Source organism: Mus caroli, unplaced genomic scaffold (genome assembly GCF_978045245.1).
Source record: "Mus caroli unplaced genomic scaffold, Mus_caroli_1 scaffold_11, whole genome shotgun sequence".
Lineage (NCBI taxonomy): Eukaryota > Metazoa > Chordata > Mammalia > Rodentia > Muridae > Mus > Mus caroli.
Genome location: NW_028227266.1, coordinates 70,365,471 through 70,383,418, shown reverse-complemented (window position 1 = coordinate 70,383,418; position 17,948 = coordinate 70,365,471). Strand labels below are relative to the sequence as shown.

The 17,948-nt window shown below is 45.3% G+C and overlaps 1 protein-coding gene across 2 annotated transcripts in view; it reads left to right on the top strand.

Moving 5' to 3' along the window:
• Cgnl1 (cingulin like 1) overlaps window positions 1–17,948 on the top strand; it is a 156,663-nt gene that overhangs the window by 55,610 nt on the left and 83,105 nt on the right. For both annotated transcript variants that reach the window (XM_021171400.2, XM_029481707.2), the window contains exons 4-7: window positions 1,015–1,120; window positions 7,990–8,091; window positions 8,939–9,087; window positions 10,038–10,173. In XM_021171400.2, coding sequence (XP_021027059.1) covers window positions 1,015–1,120; window positions 7,990–8,091; window positions 8,939–9,087; window positions 10,038–10,173 — 493 coding nt within the window. The remainder of the gene's footprint in view (window positions 1–1,014; window positions 1,121–7,989; window positions 8,092–8,938; window positions 9,088–10,037; window positions 10,174–17,948) is intronic.

The window sequence follows — 17,948 nt, the reverse complement described above, 5'->3', positions numbered from 1 at the left end:
CGAAGGCTCCGCCCTCCCTTATTGGAAGTTACAAATGGAAGCTCTTCCTTTCTTCCAGGTCCGGGCCTGGGCTTCCAGGACTGGTAGGCACGTGAAGTATCTGAGAGCAGTGTTTGCCCTGCTTATCTTGGGAGACTCGGTCCCAGCCTCTTGGGTTCTCTCCAATCAGGCAGACAGGCTCTGCAGTGAGAGGGACTGAAGATGGTCACCTGAGACAGGCAGCTGTCGACACTGGCTGTCTTCTGTGACTTATGAGTGACTTGTTAGCATGACAGAGCTGACAAAGTGGGAGCAAAATACAACCCAGGGGCTTAAAAATGACCACAGAGTTTTAAAATACTGCCCGGGAAGGGCTTCACCCTGTAAAATTAAGGTAGAGGAACTTGTGGTTTCTAAAGTCCTTTTCCTTCCCCTCCCTCTCTCTCTCCCTGCCTCCTCTCTTTCCTCCTTTCCTCTCCCCTTCTCCCCCCTCCTCTGGGCTTCTTCATCCTTGCCCACCTTTCCCCTCTCTTTTCCCTCCTTCTCATTTGATTTGTTGAGAGACAGCTGAGACAGAAGTTAGTGGCAGGTGCCTGTTTAAGGAATTTTAGTTTAAATCCCTTAATTGCCAGGGGTGAGGTAAAACGGTTTATTAACCATGGAAATGCAGACAAAGGGCTGCTGTTGGCTGGTCTTGGCATTGGGCATCTTTTTCCTAAACACAGGCTAAATAAGTTAAAGATGCTTGTGTGGGTGGGTGTGATTCCTGTTGGAGCATCGAGTCTAGCATCAGCTTACTGTATTGTCACCGAGCTTGATTGTGCTTGGGCATCTGTCATGCTCAGATATTTGGACATGAACATCTGTGTCTTAGGTTGAGTGGTAATGCCCTTCCCTCCTGCCCATCAAACACTGGTTTTGTCTGAAGCCTGAGTTTACTCAGGCCTCTTGCAAGGGCTTGCGATGTGAGCATGCAGGCATTTGGGGCATTTTGAGGCTGGCTGCCTTAACATCCTCTCTGCTGCTGTTCCGCAGAGGCACAGACAATGAGGATGCCACCAAAAGGAAAGTGAACCTGGTCTTTGAGAAAATCCAGACTTTGAAGTCCAGAGCAGCAGGGAGTGCCCAAGGAAACAATCAAGTAAGTCATAGTTTTTGTATTTTGCAGAGCATGTTGATGGAGAAATGTGGAGAGGGACTAGTTCAGCTGTCTGTTGGTGCAGTATGAGTCCCTCTCAAGCAACAAGCAGTGCCTCAGACAAACAGCTGGGCTTTAAACACAGGTTAAACGTCCTAATCCAAAATACCCCGAAACCCCAAACTTGAGTGTTGAAGTGGTAGGTGTGGAAAGTTCAACACTGGCCACGTGCAGAAACATGAGCACAAACTTCTTTTCGTGCAGAAAGCTATTAAAGCAATTTAATCACCTATGGGCTCTGTGTCTTAGAAATTTTTGTGATTTCAATGAATTTTACATTCCTACTTCATAAAATATCTTATTATATGCATGCGGACATTCTAGTCCCTAAATAATAATCTCGTCTGAAATACTTCTAAAGCCAATCATTATGGCGAAGGTGCCACGACCTGCTGTAGAAACAGAATATGTTTGTGTATCAACTACTGTCTTCTCTAGCACTCATATGCCTGTGACTATGTTGTGAGGGTGAGGGCGGTGGTGGTGTCTGTGTGTGTATGCGTATTGCCTGCATGTACTACCGTAATCCTGACTTAGGAACTTGCAATTTGCTTATACACAGCTTTCAGAAGTTGTACCTAATTTTTCTTTTCATTGAAAATATTCTTTGGCAATTTCACATATATATTTTTACATATATACATATATATGAATATATTTTAGTGTATTAGTATAGTAGGATATATTTATATGTATTTAATTTTAGTTGTTTTTCACACCGCATCCTTCTCTCTGACAGCCCTGGTTTGCCTCCGACTCACAGAGATTTGTCTGCCTGTGCTGCTGAAACTGTCTCCTATCTCTTAATATCAATTTAATATATTTTGATAAATTTAAATCACATCTACTATTCTTTGCTTTTATTTACATGCATGTTCTGGGGAGGGCATAGCCTTTAGACTTGATATTAAGATTGTGTTACTGTGGATTAGGGACTTGGGACAGGCAGCCGGAACTGAGGAAGTCAGTGTATCCCTTCTGCAAATAAGATGTCTAAGGTCAAAGCGTTCTTTGTGAGAAGGCAGGAAGGCAGGAATCCTGTGTTGAAAGAATGGCACGGACAGTATTAAGCATTGTGAGTTTGCCATGTTTATGTTTCTTGAGGCAATTTTATGTGGTAGTCTGTGGGAAGAAGACGTATCCATTCTAGGCTACTGTGAAAGGCATTTTTATTTCCTTTTAGACAGTCTCATTGCTAAAGCTGGCCTAGAACTTGTGATTCTCTTGGCTCCAGCTCAGGGGTGCTGGGATTACAGGTGTGTACTACTGCATCCATTTATATGGTGCTGGGGAAGGAACCCTGGGCTTCATCTATGCCTGGCAAGTACTCTAGCAACAAAAGAATTGCATCCCCAGGCCCCATGAATGGATTTCAGACAGGCACACGTGCTATTACATTACAAAAGTCACTCCCTTTGTTGCTTCTAGCAAGAAGATTAGTTAAGAAGCCCTGCTGGCTGGAGGGAGGGAGGGAGGGAGGGAGGGAGGGAGGGAGGGAGGGAGGGAGGGAGGGAGGATGGGACCTCTGGCACTAAGCAGTGCCTGCCTTTAATTGCTAGAGTTTCTATGCCGCTGCCCCCCCCCCCCCCCCAGGCCTTCTTATGTTCTGAGTCTGATTCTTTGCTGGCAACATTTTGGAGTTTTATCTTTTGGGAAGGGGATGTTAAGTGTTAGAGTGTTTTCTCTATGGCCTGAGACCATCTTGGAACCAGCAAAGCAGATAGGGAGTCTGTTTTTGTTTTTCTTTCCTTTGGTTTCTTCTCCTTCCCTTCTTTCCTGTTGCCCTCTCTCTCCCTCCCTCCCTCCCTCCCTCCCTCCCTCCCTCCCTCCCTTTCCTCAGTATGTGATCTCTCCCACTGCGCTGGATTTAGATTCTAAATGGGACTGCTGTCATTCCTATGTGCCACCCCTGTGATTTTGCTGTGGGGCTCTCCTCCAGTCCACGCAGGTCCCTGCAGTTGGTGAGAAGGGCCTCTTCCTGGCTTATGATGCACAGCCCACACCTGGGTCAGCAGCTTTCGAGCCAAGACTCTGAGTCTTAGAGCTTAGGTTCCTGCTTTTATCTTTTCGCCTTGCCACTTAGCTGTAGGATTTTAGCCAATTCCCCTTGAGAGCTTCATCCTGTTATCACTTCCACAGTAGAAAAGAAACAAGAGCCTTCGAGATTCACACTCAGATCAGACAGGATGCCTCCAGACCGACTATTTAATATGGCCCCTCTTCTTGGTGGAATAGCAGGGATTAGATAGAGAAGCCAATGCGGCCCAAATGCATTATTTGCGTTTGCTGACAGGTCTATGCTGACTGGGGGGTGGGGGTGGGGGTGGGGGTGAAAGTCTGCCCAGCAGATTTTCCCCAGGGCATGGGAGGTTTAGAAATAGAGGGTCCGGCTGCATGCAGACAGACTCCCAGAGAACCCACTAGGTGTTTCTTCGACAAATACTTTTTGCTTATTTACTGGGATCAAATGTAGAGTAAGTTGTATGAGCTATAACTGTAGTTTGCTGGGTTTTTAACACAGATTTGCATCTGTACAAATCCTATTCCAATCACAGGCAGGGGTGCTCCCCTCACTGGGAGTTACCCTGTGTGCTCCTTCCCTATCAAGCAAGTTCTCCCTCTTGAGGTAATCCATTGTGACACCAATAGCCTAGATTAGTTTCCCTTAAATTTCATATCAATAGGTTACCCGATTATTGTCTTTACAGCTTTATTTCCTCAATATTGTGTCAGCGAAGTTCCCTTTTTGTATTATACGTGTATGTGTGTGTGTGTGTGTGTGTGTACCTAGTGTATTTCTGGTGAATATTTCTTAGTGATAAAGCCACAGTGGACACTGAACATTATTGTACGTACACTCATTGTAATGGATGGACGCTCACCCACACACTCTCTTTGGTATATAAGCAGAAGTGAAGTTCCAGGTCACAAAGTAGGCAGGAGTTTTGCTGTGCATACTGTGAATGGTTTCAGGAAGTGATGGAACAATTAACACTCCCACAGTGGTGCATGCAAGGCCTGCATGTTAGACCTTGCCTACTAGCACCCTCTGTTCCGTTGCATGGATTCTATGACGTATGTTCCATACAGATTGAAGTACTCTATCTTTAGCATAAGCTCTAATATCTGGTAATGTCTGTCTTCTGACTTCATATTTTTCTTCTTTTCTTCAAGTTGGCTATTCTAAGTCTCTCACCTTTCCATACAAATGCTAGATTTTCCAAAAGTGGGGGTGGGGCAGGCAGAATTGGGGAGATGACTCAGGGGTAAATAGTGGGCTCCTGTAGAGAACCTAAGCTTGGTTCTTAGCACCTACGTCATGTGGTTCACACTGCAACTCCAGCCCCAGGGGATCAGACACCTGGCTCTGGAAACATATGTACATACATGTACAAATGTGTACCATACATGCATATACATATAATTGAAATAATAATAACAACAGGAATAAATCTTTAATGAAAAGCAAGGAGAGGAGAGAGAGAAACAAGGACCTTTGTCTGGGGTTACACTGGTCTGCATATCTGTTTGTTCAGGATGCTTCTCATCACGTGGCTGGACCCCTGCAGAAGCATGGGTTGTCTCCCAGTCTCCCGTCCATTTGCGCCCTCTACTTCTCCTGCAGCTCACGAGTCTTTCATTTTGGTTTGTGGACTTTGCACTTGCATTCATTCTTGGTGTGTGTCTGTGTTTTCTTTTATTTTTTTTCTTTCCTTTCCTTTCCTTTTCTTTCTTTCTTTTTTTTTTTTTTTTTTTTTTACGAGACAGGGTTTCTCTGTCTAACCCTGGCTGTCCTGGAACTCACTTTGTAGATCAGGCTGGCCTCGAACTCAGAAATCCACCTGCCTTTGCCTCCCAAGTGCTGGGATTAAAGGTGTGCGCCACCACGCCTAGCTGTGTCTGTTTTCTACCTAAGGCTGTTTTCTTCCACCCTGGGGAACCGCTCTAGTCTGTCCTGTCATCTTTTCTGCTGGCAGTGGGCTCCCTGTTTTCTCGGATTGCCCTTTGTCCATCCCTGTGTTTGAGGCTCGCTAGCTCAGGAAACATTGTTTTATCTGATAACTTCAGTGACACATTGGTCTTTTGTCTCCCATGGGTTCCCTGGAAAGCAGACAGCATTCTTAGCACTGTTCCTCCAAAAGCAATACAGCTTTTCTCTCTCGCTGCCTTGACTATTTGATCTTCCAGTCTTGGAAATTTGAATGTAGTGTAGTCTGCCTGAGTGTGGTTTTCCTGTGTTTAGCCTGAGTTCTTGACTTCATGGCTCTCTGGTGCTCATCATATCTGAAGCACCCTGGCCATTTGTTTTGAATATTGTTATCACATTCTGCTCTCCTCAGAGTTCAGTTGCATGTATTTTAAATTTTTTGTGGTCTCTCTTGTTCTGTGTGTGTCTGCATGAGTGTCTATGTGAGTGTGTGTTTGTGTGTATCTGGGTTTGTATATGTGTGTCTGTGGTTTCATTTGGCATACCAGATATTCTGGATAGTCTCTCTCATGCCCTCTCTCTCCTCTTAGTTTTTTTTGAGACGGTGTCTCACTATGCAGCTCTGGCTGTTCTGGAACTCAAACTTGATGCCATCTACTTGCCTCTGCCTCCCGAGGGCTGGGGTTAAAGGCGTGGCCTTTTCTCTTAATGTTTTAAATTCATTGACTTTGTTTTCTGGGTCTATTTTTTTTTTTAAGGTTAAAGGCCTATTCTTTTAAAATGTCCTGAAACAGCCTTTTCATCCTTCTTTAAGGATGATCTTTTTTCTTCTCATGTGTGAGTGTGTGATGTGCATGTGTGCATATACATATGCTCATGTGTGTCCATATGCAGCGGGTGTACATGAGTGCATGTGTGTGGGGCCCTGACATTAATGTACAGCATCTTCATGCAGCCCTCTTCTACCATACTTTCTGGGGGTTTCTCATCCAACCCAGAGCTCGCTGGTATGGCTCATTTTATTAGCTAGCTTACTCCTGGGATCTTGTTTTCACTTTCCGAGGCTGGGATTGCAGGGGAGCTACACACTGACCTGGCACCCATGTAAGTTCTGGGGATATAAACTTGAATCCTCTGGTTTGCACAGGTAAGCATTAATTGTTGAGCCATCTCCCCAGCCCCCAGGGACCAGTCTTTTAAGAGCCACCTAATGAATTCTTAAATTTTAAGGTATTGTATTACCATTCTAAAATGTCCATTTGGCCATGTTTCTAGATTCTAACTGGTGAGAAACCTTTTTTTAAAAAATCCATTTTGTTCATAGCTTTCTGTGTGTTTAAGAATATTGTTTATAGCTCTTTGCCCTCCTTTTCTTCTGGGTCTTTGTCTTCTGTGGGGTTATCTTCCCCTCTGTTGTGCTTCTCTATGATTGGTCAGGTTTTTTTTTTTTTTCCTGCTTCTTTAAACGTCTGGGATTTTCTAATTGCATGCTGGGTAGTAGATGGCGGCTTACACATGTCCCAGATGGTCCTATCTGCCACCAAAGGGTGATGAACTTTTTAGGCTTTGCTGAGGGTGGGTCTTATTAGGTTTTACGTTCATTCCTATGGCATGACCTACAGTCCCTTCTCAGATGTCGAGTGAATGCCAAGACGTTAACCAGGCTCTGTCTATTTTGGCTGAGCTGGACTCCGTTGTCTCCACAGCTCAGCATAACCTGTGGTGGTCGGTTGGCTTCTTTATCTCTTAGACCTTTTTTTCTGATGAACTTTTGGAATCTTGCCTTGTTTGCAATATAGTTTAGGAATCATCTAAGAAACCAAAAAGGTGTGTTTTTTAATGTAGCCTTTTCTGTGGTGTTCTTACTTCTCTAACATCATTATCCCAAGATTGATCTTTTGCTTATAATGTCTAATTTCTTAGATGCTTCTTAACTCAGTGTGAGTGGCACAATCCTTTTGATTGGACTCGTTTTCCTCTTGAATTAAAGTAATAAATTATTCTCGTTGGTTGGTTTTATTTTGTGGCAATGGGGATTGAGCACGGGGCCTCACGTATGCTAGGCAATTATATGTACTGCTGGGTTACATACCCAGCCTTGTAAACTTGGTGTATTTTAAGCTCGAAGCGGACTGAGAAGAAAGGACAGGAATTTCCCTTGCCCTGTTGTGATCCTCTGGTACACTTGTAAATAAACATGGGTAGATATTAGCACACATGATTATTATTTAAATCCCACAGTTCACCCTGGGATTTGCTCTTGGTGGTGTACATTATATTGGAGTGTGTGTGTGTGTGTATGTATGTGTGTACTTGTTCATGTGTGTGCATATACATGCAGAGGTCGAGGTCGACATTGGAAGCTTTCTTCCACCTGATTTTTTTTTTCTCTCAAATCCCATCACTGGGAAGGCAGAGACAGGAAGACACCAAGGCTCACCCTAACCTATTTAGCTAGCCCCAGGCCAGTGAGAGACTATGGTTTGTTTGTTTGTTTTTTAAAGGTGCTTCAGAAACCACAGCTAAGGTTGTCCTTGGGTTTTCACAAGCACACACAAGCAGGAAGACGCATGTTCTACATTTAGTACCTTAATAGTTCATAATATGTCTGAAAGATGTCCAGTAAATCTACCCCTTCCTCAAGTGTTAGCCATGCTGGAAATCTGTGAAATAGTCCCTTGGACTGCGGCGAAAGGTTTAAAATCAGCTCTGAGGGGGCGTCACAGTCAACTTCGGAGGGGTTCTGAGAAGCTGACGCCTGATTGAGTCTTAGGATGGTCGGTGCTGTCTCATGCATTCTATCCCCCCTGTTACCGTGGGGGAGGAGAACTAAAGAAAAGCATCGCATGCATGTAACCGAGGATATCTTTGCAATTAATTGTAGGCTCCGAATTCTCCCTCTGAAGGCAACAGTCTATTGGATCAGAAGAACAAATTGATCCTAGAAGTGTCTGAACTACAGCAGCAACTGCAACTGGAGATGAAGGTAGCTGGCTTTTATATTTTTTTCCCATTTCTGCCTTGGTAGCTAAAGGTTTGATTTTTGTTTTGGGGGGTTTTTTGTTGTTGTTGTTTTTTGTTTGTTTTTGGTTTTTTTGTTTTTTAAATACATTGAGATGTCCAGGTGAGGTGAAAGTCATTTTTACCCGCTAAAAGAAACATTCCTCTCATCCCTGAGCACATTCCTTTGGATCTGGTGGCTGCTGGCCCAAGAATTTTTTAAAGCAACAGCGCATACGGACACCGTTTGCTTTGAGCAAGTGAAATCCTGTTAGAGACAGGCAGTCTGATAGGAAACGTGCACTGTTCTCACATAAAGCATTTAAACTTAAGTAGCGGAAACAGCAAAACGAGGTCCAGCTAGCTGTGTTTTGTTTTTATTTTAAAACTGTTCAATTCACTAAGTATGAATATTTCATATTCTTTCTGGAACTACTAAACCTTAATTCCATGGTTTGATTAAGTTGTTTAATAATGAAGGAACAAGGGTATGGATTCCATTAGTGCTCACAAGTGGGCTTCTGCGCTGGGGATGTAGCTCATTGGATAAAGTCCTTGCTTGGCACACATAAAACCCTGGTTTCCAGCCCCTGCGCCTCATAACCCAGGCCTGGTAGTGCGCCCCTGAACTCCCAGCACTTTCGAGGTGAAGGCAAAACGATCAGGAGTTCAAGATCAACCTTGACTACATAGCCAATTTGCTGTAAGCCTGGGCTATGAGAGACCCTGCCACAGACAGACAGACAGACAGACAGGCCATGGAGATGTGGGTGGTGGTGTTTCAGTACCGATAGACAACAGAGGTATTTTAAAATCATGCTGACTCCTGTTAGAACCAACAGAACATCAAGGAGGAGCGAGAAAGAATGAGAGAGGATTTAGAAGAGCTGCGAGTCCGGCACCAGAGCCAAGTGGAGGAGACGGCCACCCTGCAGAGACGGCTGGAGGAAAGTGAAGGCGAGCTGAGGAAGAACTTGGAAGAGTGAGTGTCCGGCTGGAGCCCCACCCCTTCCTGCCTTCTCAAGTCTCGTGTTGCTAGAACCTTCTGTCCTTGTCACACCTCCCAGCCTTCTGAGTGTCAACACCACTCACCTCTCTTTCCCTTTTTTCCTTTTTACAAAATTGTGCAGCTGGCTGTATAAGCAGGGAGGTTAATAATGACTAAACCCCGTTGTGTACCTTGAGTGTGCCTTATAAAGCTTCAGCCCCAACAGGGGAACTTCCGGCAGGCGAGTGAGAAGCGTGGGCTCTGAGAGGTGATCTGTGGTGACTGGGGTTTCTACTGGGAACCTTGAGTGAGATAACTAAGAACTAAGGTTTCCAGAAGCCTAGGCCTAGCCTCCAAAATGCGCTAGCCTATAGGGCTCACAGTCTCTCCCAGTTTGAGCACTTTCTCCAGAACAGGCTGGTCTCTGTGAGACACCCTCGCACTTATGCTCAGCCTGTGGAGAGGGTAAGTTGCTCCAAGGCTCTGCCATATTATCCTGTGAAACTCAGTGGCAAGAACTCTAAACTCAAGGTCTGGTTTCCTTTCCGGGAACAGCTTTGCAAACACACCCAAGAGATGTGCTTTCTAATCTCCTAGGTGCTCCTCGGTTTAATCAAGCTGACCACATTGACCATGAACTTGTTGGTTCTCCTGCTTTATAGTACTGGATGGTTCTCCATGGTTTTTGGCGTTTCTTCATTTTCTGTGTCCCGATTCTAGTACGTCATGGTCTCTTTCTGGTAGAAAATGTCCCTGCAAGTCTGTCCCATTTCGTTTGTTTGAGTTCTTATCTGACATCTTGGCCGAATTAGACTGTAGCCCTGAGGAGGCTTCTTGGGGCTACAGGTGACCATGTGATAGCCTGAAAGCCTGTGGTTAGGCTAGGTGAGCACTGAGATCCCAGGAGCCTCTTCTCTGACAGACCTCCCGTTGTCCCCTGCCAGGCTGTTCCAAGTGAAGATGGAGCGCGAACAGCACCAGACTGAGATCAGAGACCTGCAGGACCAGCTGTCGGAAATGCATGATGAGCTAGACAGCACCAAGCGATCCGAGGACAGGGAGAAGGGAGCCCTGATTGAGGTAAGGGAACCGTGGGCCAGGTGTCACCCCATCTGCTTTGAAGGGTGGGATTTCCTGGGCTGGATGTTGTAAGCCATTTTCTCTTGTGTGCATTCGATCCACTGGTTTCTACATTTAGATTCTGTGAGGCCATCACTGTCTTAGGGAAACTTTCAACCACACGGAAAAGTAGGAAGAGTGATATGTTAAAGGCTGAGGAGATGACTCTATCGGTAAAGGGTTGGCTGGGCAACCACGAGGACCTGAGATCAACCCCCAGAAACTATGTAACACCTTAACTGGACAGTTAATGCTAGCGTGGGTAGAAGAGATGGACAGATCTCTGAGCTGTGCTGGCTGGCCAGCCTAGCCTATTCTGTGAGCTCCTAGCCCAGAGGCCCTGTGTCAGAAAACAAGGTGACCCTGAGGAATGAGGTCAGAGGTGACTTCTGGCTACACCCTTCCCACCTCACAGGTACACACACTCATGTCCACACTCGCTTATATTCTCTTTCGTACACTCACACACATATAAGCAGCCTTCCATACTCATAGATGTTCTCACACACATAGATGCACACTCTTCCACACTCATAGATGTTCTCACACGCATGCTCACATTCATACACTCACACTCTCTTACACACTAACAGATGCTCTCATAGACACACACTCACATGCTCACACTCATAGCATATACTCACACATAGAGAACAGTACATTAGCACTCATCAGTTCTCAACACAGACCAAGGAGTTGTCAGTGTTTCCAATTGATTGTTCTGCTCACCTATTCATCTTTGAAGTAAATTACAGATAAGATCATATTTTACTCTTTTTAGAATTTACAGAACTTGCTCCCTTAGTTCCAATACCATTATGGTAACTAATGTGTATATGGCTTCTATAGTAAGGGAATGGAGTCTGAACACCCAACCTTTGTTATCTCTGAATCTATTTAACAGTTGACTTCGTGAGTTCAGGGCCAACCTGGGGTACATCAGCCCCTCCCTGAAACAGTTTTCCCTAAGGATAAATTCCCAGCGATGATGTCAGTGGAGAACTTATGCATTTTGGTGGCACTTCACCTCAAAGCCCAGAGGACAGAGGACAGACGCTCCTGTGCCCTGTGCTGACATGCCCTGGCTCTAGCCACCTCCGTTCTCTTCCTCCACTCCATCTTGCTCGTCTTTTGCCTGTGTCCCTTCAGCACAGCCAAGTACTGACTGTCATCCTGGCTTCCTGCATTTCATTTGCAGCAGCTTCTGAATGACAGAGCAAAGGAAGAGTTTTCATGGTTTAAATTACTTTCAAGTGTTCCCATAGCTTTCCAAAGTGAAGCAAGTCTAAGATGAACTGCGTGCTATTGTACTTGGGTGTTATTCTGAGCTAGGGTCTCATGTGGCCTTAAACTCACTGTGTAGCTGAGAATGATCTTGGGTTTCTAATCTTCTTGCCTCCACCTTTCAAGTGCAGGGATTGCGGGCGGGTACCGTCACTCCCACTTTATGCTGTGTTGAGGACTGAGCCCCTGGCTTCAATGCATGCTAGACAAGCCCTCTACCAGCTGAGCCTCACTCCGAGCCCACGTCTCTGACTATGCTGAACTTGATTTAATGAAAGCTTTGTAGGCCCATTTATTTTGGTCGGGGATGAGGACAGGGACTCTGGCTTTGGTGATGTGTGCTCAGGCCACACCTGGAATGGGAACAGAGCACATCTCGACTTAAACGTTGTCCTGTATTTGGGTTCCTAGCTGTCTGTCACACTCCTGACAAGACCTGTGCTGTCTTCAGGAGGGAGGTGGAGAAGTTGTTAGTATCTGTGTCTTGCATGTTTGCCTTATTGTTCTCCTCTGACTTTTCAGCAACTTTTAAAATACGGTCTACAGTTTCCATAAAGAAGATCCTATATCCTAGTCACTTTCAGTTTATTCTTTGTATCTTAATAAGAAGTAGACTGGAGAAATTTGATAACAGATTAGATGTGGGGCCAAGTTTTCCATGGCTTTTGGCTGAGAACAGACTCTTAAGCACAATGAGTATGGAATCCACAGTGAGAACTGACTGAAAACTGTTGATGCCTGGATGCGTGGTGAGCCTGTGTGGCAGCCCAGAGGTTTCATGAAACCTCCCTCCTTTCTTGCTATGGTACTGGAGGCTGGAGCCAAGTCCCTGTGCACGCTAGGCACATGCTGTACCACTGGCTTCACCCCAGCCCAGAAATTCATCACTTTTTCTTAAATAGTATCAGGCAGGCTTCTACATGGAATCTGTAAAATAACATTGGTGGGGGAGGGGAGGGCAGCAGGAAATAGCTGGACATAGTGATGTGTGCCTTTGATGCCAGCACTTGGGAGATAGAGGCAGGTGGACTTTTATGAGTTAGAGGGTAGCCTGCCCTACAGAGTGAATTTCCAGAATAGTCAGAGCTACACAGTGAGACTCTGTCTCCAAAACAACAACAAAACAAAACAAACAAACAACAAACAAACAAAAAAACCCAAGAAACCCCAAAAACTTTAAACAGTTTAAAGGAAAGCATAGTAGAGATGCTGTTTTGTTAGGCTAAGAGCTGATGAATAGGACAGATCTACTGTTTGTAGAATTCCTGGGTCTGTAAAGTTTTTCTTTTTTTCTTTCTTTCTTTCTTTCTTTCTTTCTTTCTTTCTTTCTTTCTTTCTTTCTTTCTTTCTCTTTTTCTTTCTTTCTAAGTCAGGGTCTCTTTCCTGTAGTTCAACCTAGACTCAAATTCACTAACTCATTACATAGCCAAGGTTGGCCTTGAACACCTGATCTTCCTGCCCCTACCTTCTACATGCTAGGATTGTAGGTGTGTACCACTCTGCCTGTTTTTTGTTTTTATTTGTTCATTTATTTGTTTTTTTCATTTTTTAAAAATGTGAGACTGAGAATAGAAGCCAGCGTCTCATGCACGAGAGGCAAGAGTTCTGCCAAATGAACTATGTCCTTGGCTCCCAGGAACTACGTGGGCTGGCTGGCTTTTAATTAAAAGGACTTTTAAAATTGTATGTGCATGTACGTGTGTGTGCGTGTGTGTGTGTGTGTGTGTGTACATGTACAAGTGCTCATGTGTGGGGGTCAAAAGATAACTTTTAGAAGTTGGTTCTCTCCGTCCACTTTGTGAGTCTCAGGGATTGAACAACACCAAGCTTGGTGGCAAGCACCTTCACCTGCTGAGCCGGCTCATTGGCCCTCGAGACCCATTTCTCAGCTGTAATACAAAAACAATCCTAGAACCAGTGTTTGGCCCTTTTTCTGTCCATTCAAGTGGACTCAAGTCTAATATGCAACACCTGTCCAGGGGGTTTTCTGGTGGACAGATGTCATTGATGAGTCTGCAGAGCTGAGAGGTGGCCCTGTCCCACAGAGGCTGCTGCATCTTATTCCTGGCCTTCTGGGCCTTCAGTGTCTCTGAAATGCTCAGCTCCAAAGCCTTGGAGAGAGTTGGAGCCTGGGCACTCCTAAAATAAACATCCACTGTGATTTGTCTAACATTACCTGGATTCTAATACAAGTGGCTGAGCAATGCCGTGGCTCTCTCCAGCCACCTTGCACTTTCTAGGCCATTGGTTAGAGCAGTGGCTCTCCACCTTCCTAATGCCGTGACCTTTAATACCGCTCCTCATGTTGTAGTGACCCCCCCATTCTGAGATTATTTTCATTGCTACTTCATAACTGTAATTTGCTACTGTTATGAATTGTAATGTAAATATCGGATGCAGGATGTTTGATATGTGACCCTGTAAAAAGATTGTTCAAAAGGGTCATGACCCACAGGTTGAGAACCAACTTGTCAGAACAGGAAAAAAAAAGTGACCGAATTCTGTTAGACTCCTACAAAACCTTCTTCTACCACAGCAATGGGCATGGGCCAGGCATAGTTTTTCTCATTTTGGCTCACAGGACTGCGGTGGATGTGGGATGCAGTTCTCTGTGGTCAGGGCTTACAGCTGGGGGTGGGGGGACATCCCAGTGCTCGTCTCTCAGCAGCCTGCTGTTAGGATCACTGCTACAGCAGATAGCAGCTTCCTACAGGATGCACTTCCTTTGTCTCCAGTTTCTTCCTTCCTGCAGTTTTAGGTTGTGGCTGAGTTTCTTTGCTTTAGTTTCAAGAGATGAATCCCCCCAGAGTCCCTTACCCGCAGTGCACCTTTCCAGCCTTTTCCAGTAGACAGCACTCTGTTGTACTGTTTGCATCTAACACTTAGGCCACACACAGTGTCAGTGTTCAGCTTTCTGGGTGGTTTGTGGTCAGGTCTGTGGTCACTCCATGGGGAAAAGAAGTCACTAGGTCCTGTCCAGGCCACGCCCTCTGCTCTAATGTTTATCAGCTGTGTGACCTGGGCGTGTTTGAGACAGATAGACAGGCAGCCATACAGCGAGAGCGAGCGATCGAGCAAGTAAGCAAGAGAGAGAGAGAGAGGCAGGAAAATATGAGAGAGAGACAGATTGAGTGAATGTGCGTGTATGCGTGTGTGTGTGTGTGTGTGTGTGTGTGTGTGTGTGTGTGTATGTGTATATGTGGGTTCTAGAGGAAAACCTCATTTCTCAAATGTCAGCCCTACCTTGATATCTGAGACAAATCTCAAAAGTTGCCAAGCAGGCCAGCTAGGTTATCTATCTCTGTCTCTCAGAAGCTAGGACTGAATACTCCTGCCAATCAGCCTGATGACGACGATGACTACTACTACTACTTCTTCTTCTTCTTCTTTTTTTTTTTTTTTTTTTTTTTTTTTGTGGTTTTTCGAGACAGGGTTTCTCTGTAGCCCTGGCTGTCCTGGAACTCACTCTGTAGACCAGGCTGGCCTGGAACTCAGAAATCCACCTGCCTCTGCCTCCCAAGTGCTGGGATTAAAGGCATGTGCCACCACGCCCGGCTCTTTTTCTTCTTTTTTAAAGCAAGTACCTTATTCTGGGGATTGAACTAGGGTCCTGAGCCAGCTCCCCAACCCCAGATGTGTGATGTCAGAGGATGTGTGTTAGCATCTCAGAGCTCCTGGCTTTCTACCTTTTGATCTTGATCTCTTTGAATAGTCTTTTGTTTTTTTTATTATTTTTAGAAATAATATTATTCTCATGCAATCAAGTGCCAGCTTTTTTTAGATCTTCCATTACTTGCCCTCCATATACACTAAATTTTTTGTTTTGTTTTGTTTATTTAAATTGCGTTTCTTTATTTTTATGGATGTGGGTATGGGCATGCCCTTGTCTTTGCCTGTGGCGTGGAGGTTAGAGGACAGCTTGTGGGCGGGAGTCAGTTCTCTGCTTCTAGCACTGAGTGCTGAGGGTCAGACTCTGCCCGGACTTGGAAGTTAGCACTTTTACCTGCTAAGCCATCTCACAGGCCCCACAGTAGGTGTGAAATGGCTGGTTCCTTGTCACATGGCCCCTCTTGACTGCATGAAGGTTTAGAAATTAGTGATTCTAAGTAGCCAGATTTCCCCTTGATTTCCTTGACTATAGCCTCTAGAGAGGTACATTTCTCTCTACTGGATGCTTGTTTCTAGTTTAAGTTTCTCCTAGTTACCACTTTCCTCTTTATTTGATATAATTAAGATTTCATGCATTGAAGTGAAGTTTTGGAAACTGTATGTGCCTATTGGTCTTCCGTCTGGAAACTACTGTGTGATATGGCAAGGTGTAATCTGATTGGATCCGTGCAGCATGGTCCACTTAAGTGACAGCTCCAGATGCAGATAACACCCTGTCTGTGTAGAATGGACTGCAAATTCTTGGTCTTCGACACGCCTTGGCGGCAGCACAAACATAGATACACCCCGCCCGAGATAAGGGTGGGAAGAGGAACTGCTCTATCTAAGAACAACTGAAAAACGCGTGAGAGTAAAAGCAGGAAGGGGTGACTCTGAAGTTGCTGGCTGTAGGCGCCATCAAGTCTTAGAGAGATCGCCAGTGGCAACAGTGATGGGTGAGTTCTGCTCTTCAAAGAGAGATAGGTAGGGATAGCCAGGTGGCCCCTCATTCAGTGTTAGGATGAGGAATTCTCAGGTCTTAGGGATGGGTCTCTAGGTTGCATCAAAGCTCATCCTTGCCTGCTGGCAGGGCTAAAGCTCGGTCTGTGCTCTGGTCTCCCACCTGTTTGCCTGGTCCAATGGACCCGCTTATCTAAAAGCAGCAGGTCTCAACCCTTTCACAGGGGGTCACATATCAGATATCCTGCATACCAGATAATTACATTGCGATTGATTACAGCAAGCTTCCAGCTATGAAGTAACAACGAAATAATTTTACTTCACCACATCATGAGAAATAAGGGTCACAGCATTAGGAAGACTGAGAACCACTGCTCCGGAGTAAAGGAGACTTCGCCTCCCAGTTGTTTTTAAATGAAAACTCATTCCTTTATATGCTAATCAGAAAAATACCTTAGGGTCAAAGATCTGGCTCAGTGGGTAAGGGTGCTTGCCTGGTAAGCCTGGCAACCTTAGGTCATGGAATGAATTTAAAGATGGAAGGAGAGGACGACTCTACAAACTGCCCTCTTTAGCATGGCCACAGTACCTCTCTGACATACCACACGCACATAAACATATTCACACAAACACATGTATATCACATACACTCACACATATATCACATGTATATTACACACATACAGACATATACATACATATATATCACACATACATCACACACATCACATGTATATCATACATATATATTACACATACATCACTCACATACACATACACTGATACACATCTCATGTATCTCACACAAAGACAGTGATACAATTAATTTAAAAAATTGATACGACGATTTCTCCTCCCTTCACAGTGACACACCTCTCCGAATGGCAAGTAGCCTGTCCTCTCAGAGATCTTGGGGGCTCAGTGGCAGCTACTGCTCTGAGTCCCCAGGAGCACAGGAGAAGAAACAGGGTATGTTTTTAGTCAGAAGGTAGGGAAGGGAGAACTGAGAGAAAGAATCCTGGCCTCTAGAGATTCCAGCTGTTTGGGACAGGGTGACTCATTCACACCCGGAACAGCAGTGCTGCTGGTCGCTCTTGATCCAGCCACAACTGTCAAATAGCAGATCTCTATCTTCCCGGAAGCTTCTCTCTCTCACTACGGATTTAAGAGAGAGGAGCACAGGCTGGGCATGTAGTTCATTTGGTAGAGTGCTTGCTTACCAGGCATGAAACCCGGGCTTCCATCCCCACCACTGTATAAAACGGGTGTGCTGGCACATGCCTTTAATTCCAGTACCCAGGAGGCTGAGTCAGGAGGATCGGATGATGTTCAAGGTTACACTGTTTTGAGAGTTTTGAGGCCAGCCTGGGATACATGAAACTTTGTCTGAAATAAACAAACAAAACAACCACAAAAGACAATGCACAATACACAGGTTGTGGGGTTAAGAGTGCAAACTGTCAGAGGAAGGGTGGAAGACTGTTCTAGAAGGGGATTGTGGGAAGACTTCTCAGAGGAGCCACATTGCATCTTCAAAGAGTTTCCAAAAGGCAGGGGGACTGGGGCTGGGAGGAGAGGAGGTGGCAGCTCAGAGCCTGCCTCTGTGAGGCTGGCTGTGCCAATAGGTGGGTGCTCCAGCAAAGGGGATGAGGGCTAACCTGCACAGAGAGAGGAAGGGTGCTCCAGCAAAGGGAATGAGGGCTAACCTGCCCAGAGGAGAGGAAGGGTCTAGATGTTGCAGAACTGACTTGATGCCTGTGAAGAACAGGGTGAGAGAACTCACAGTCACTGCCCTGCTCCTGCACTCGGGCACTCCACAAACTGGTGGTCAAGGGGAGGAAGCA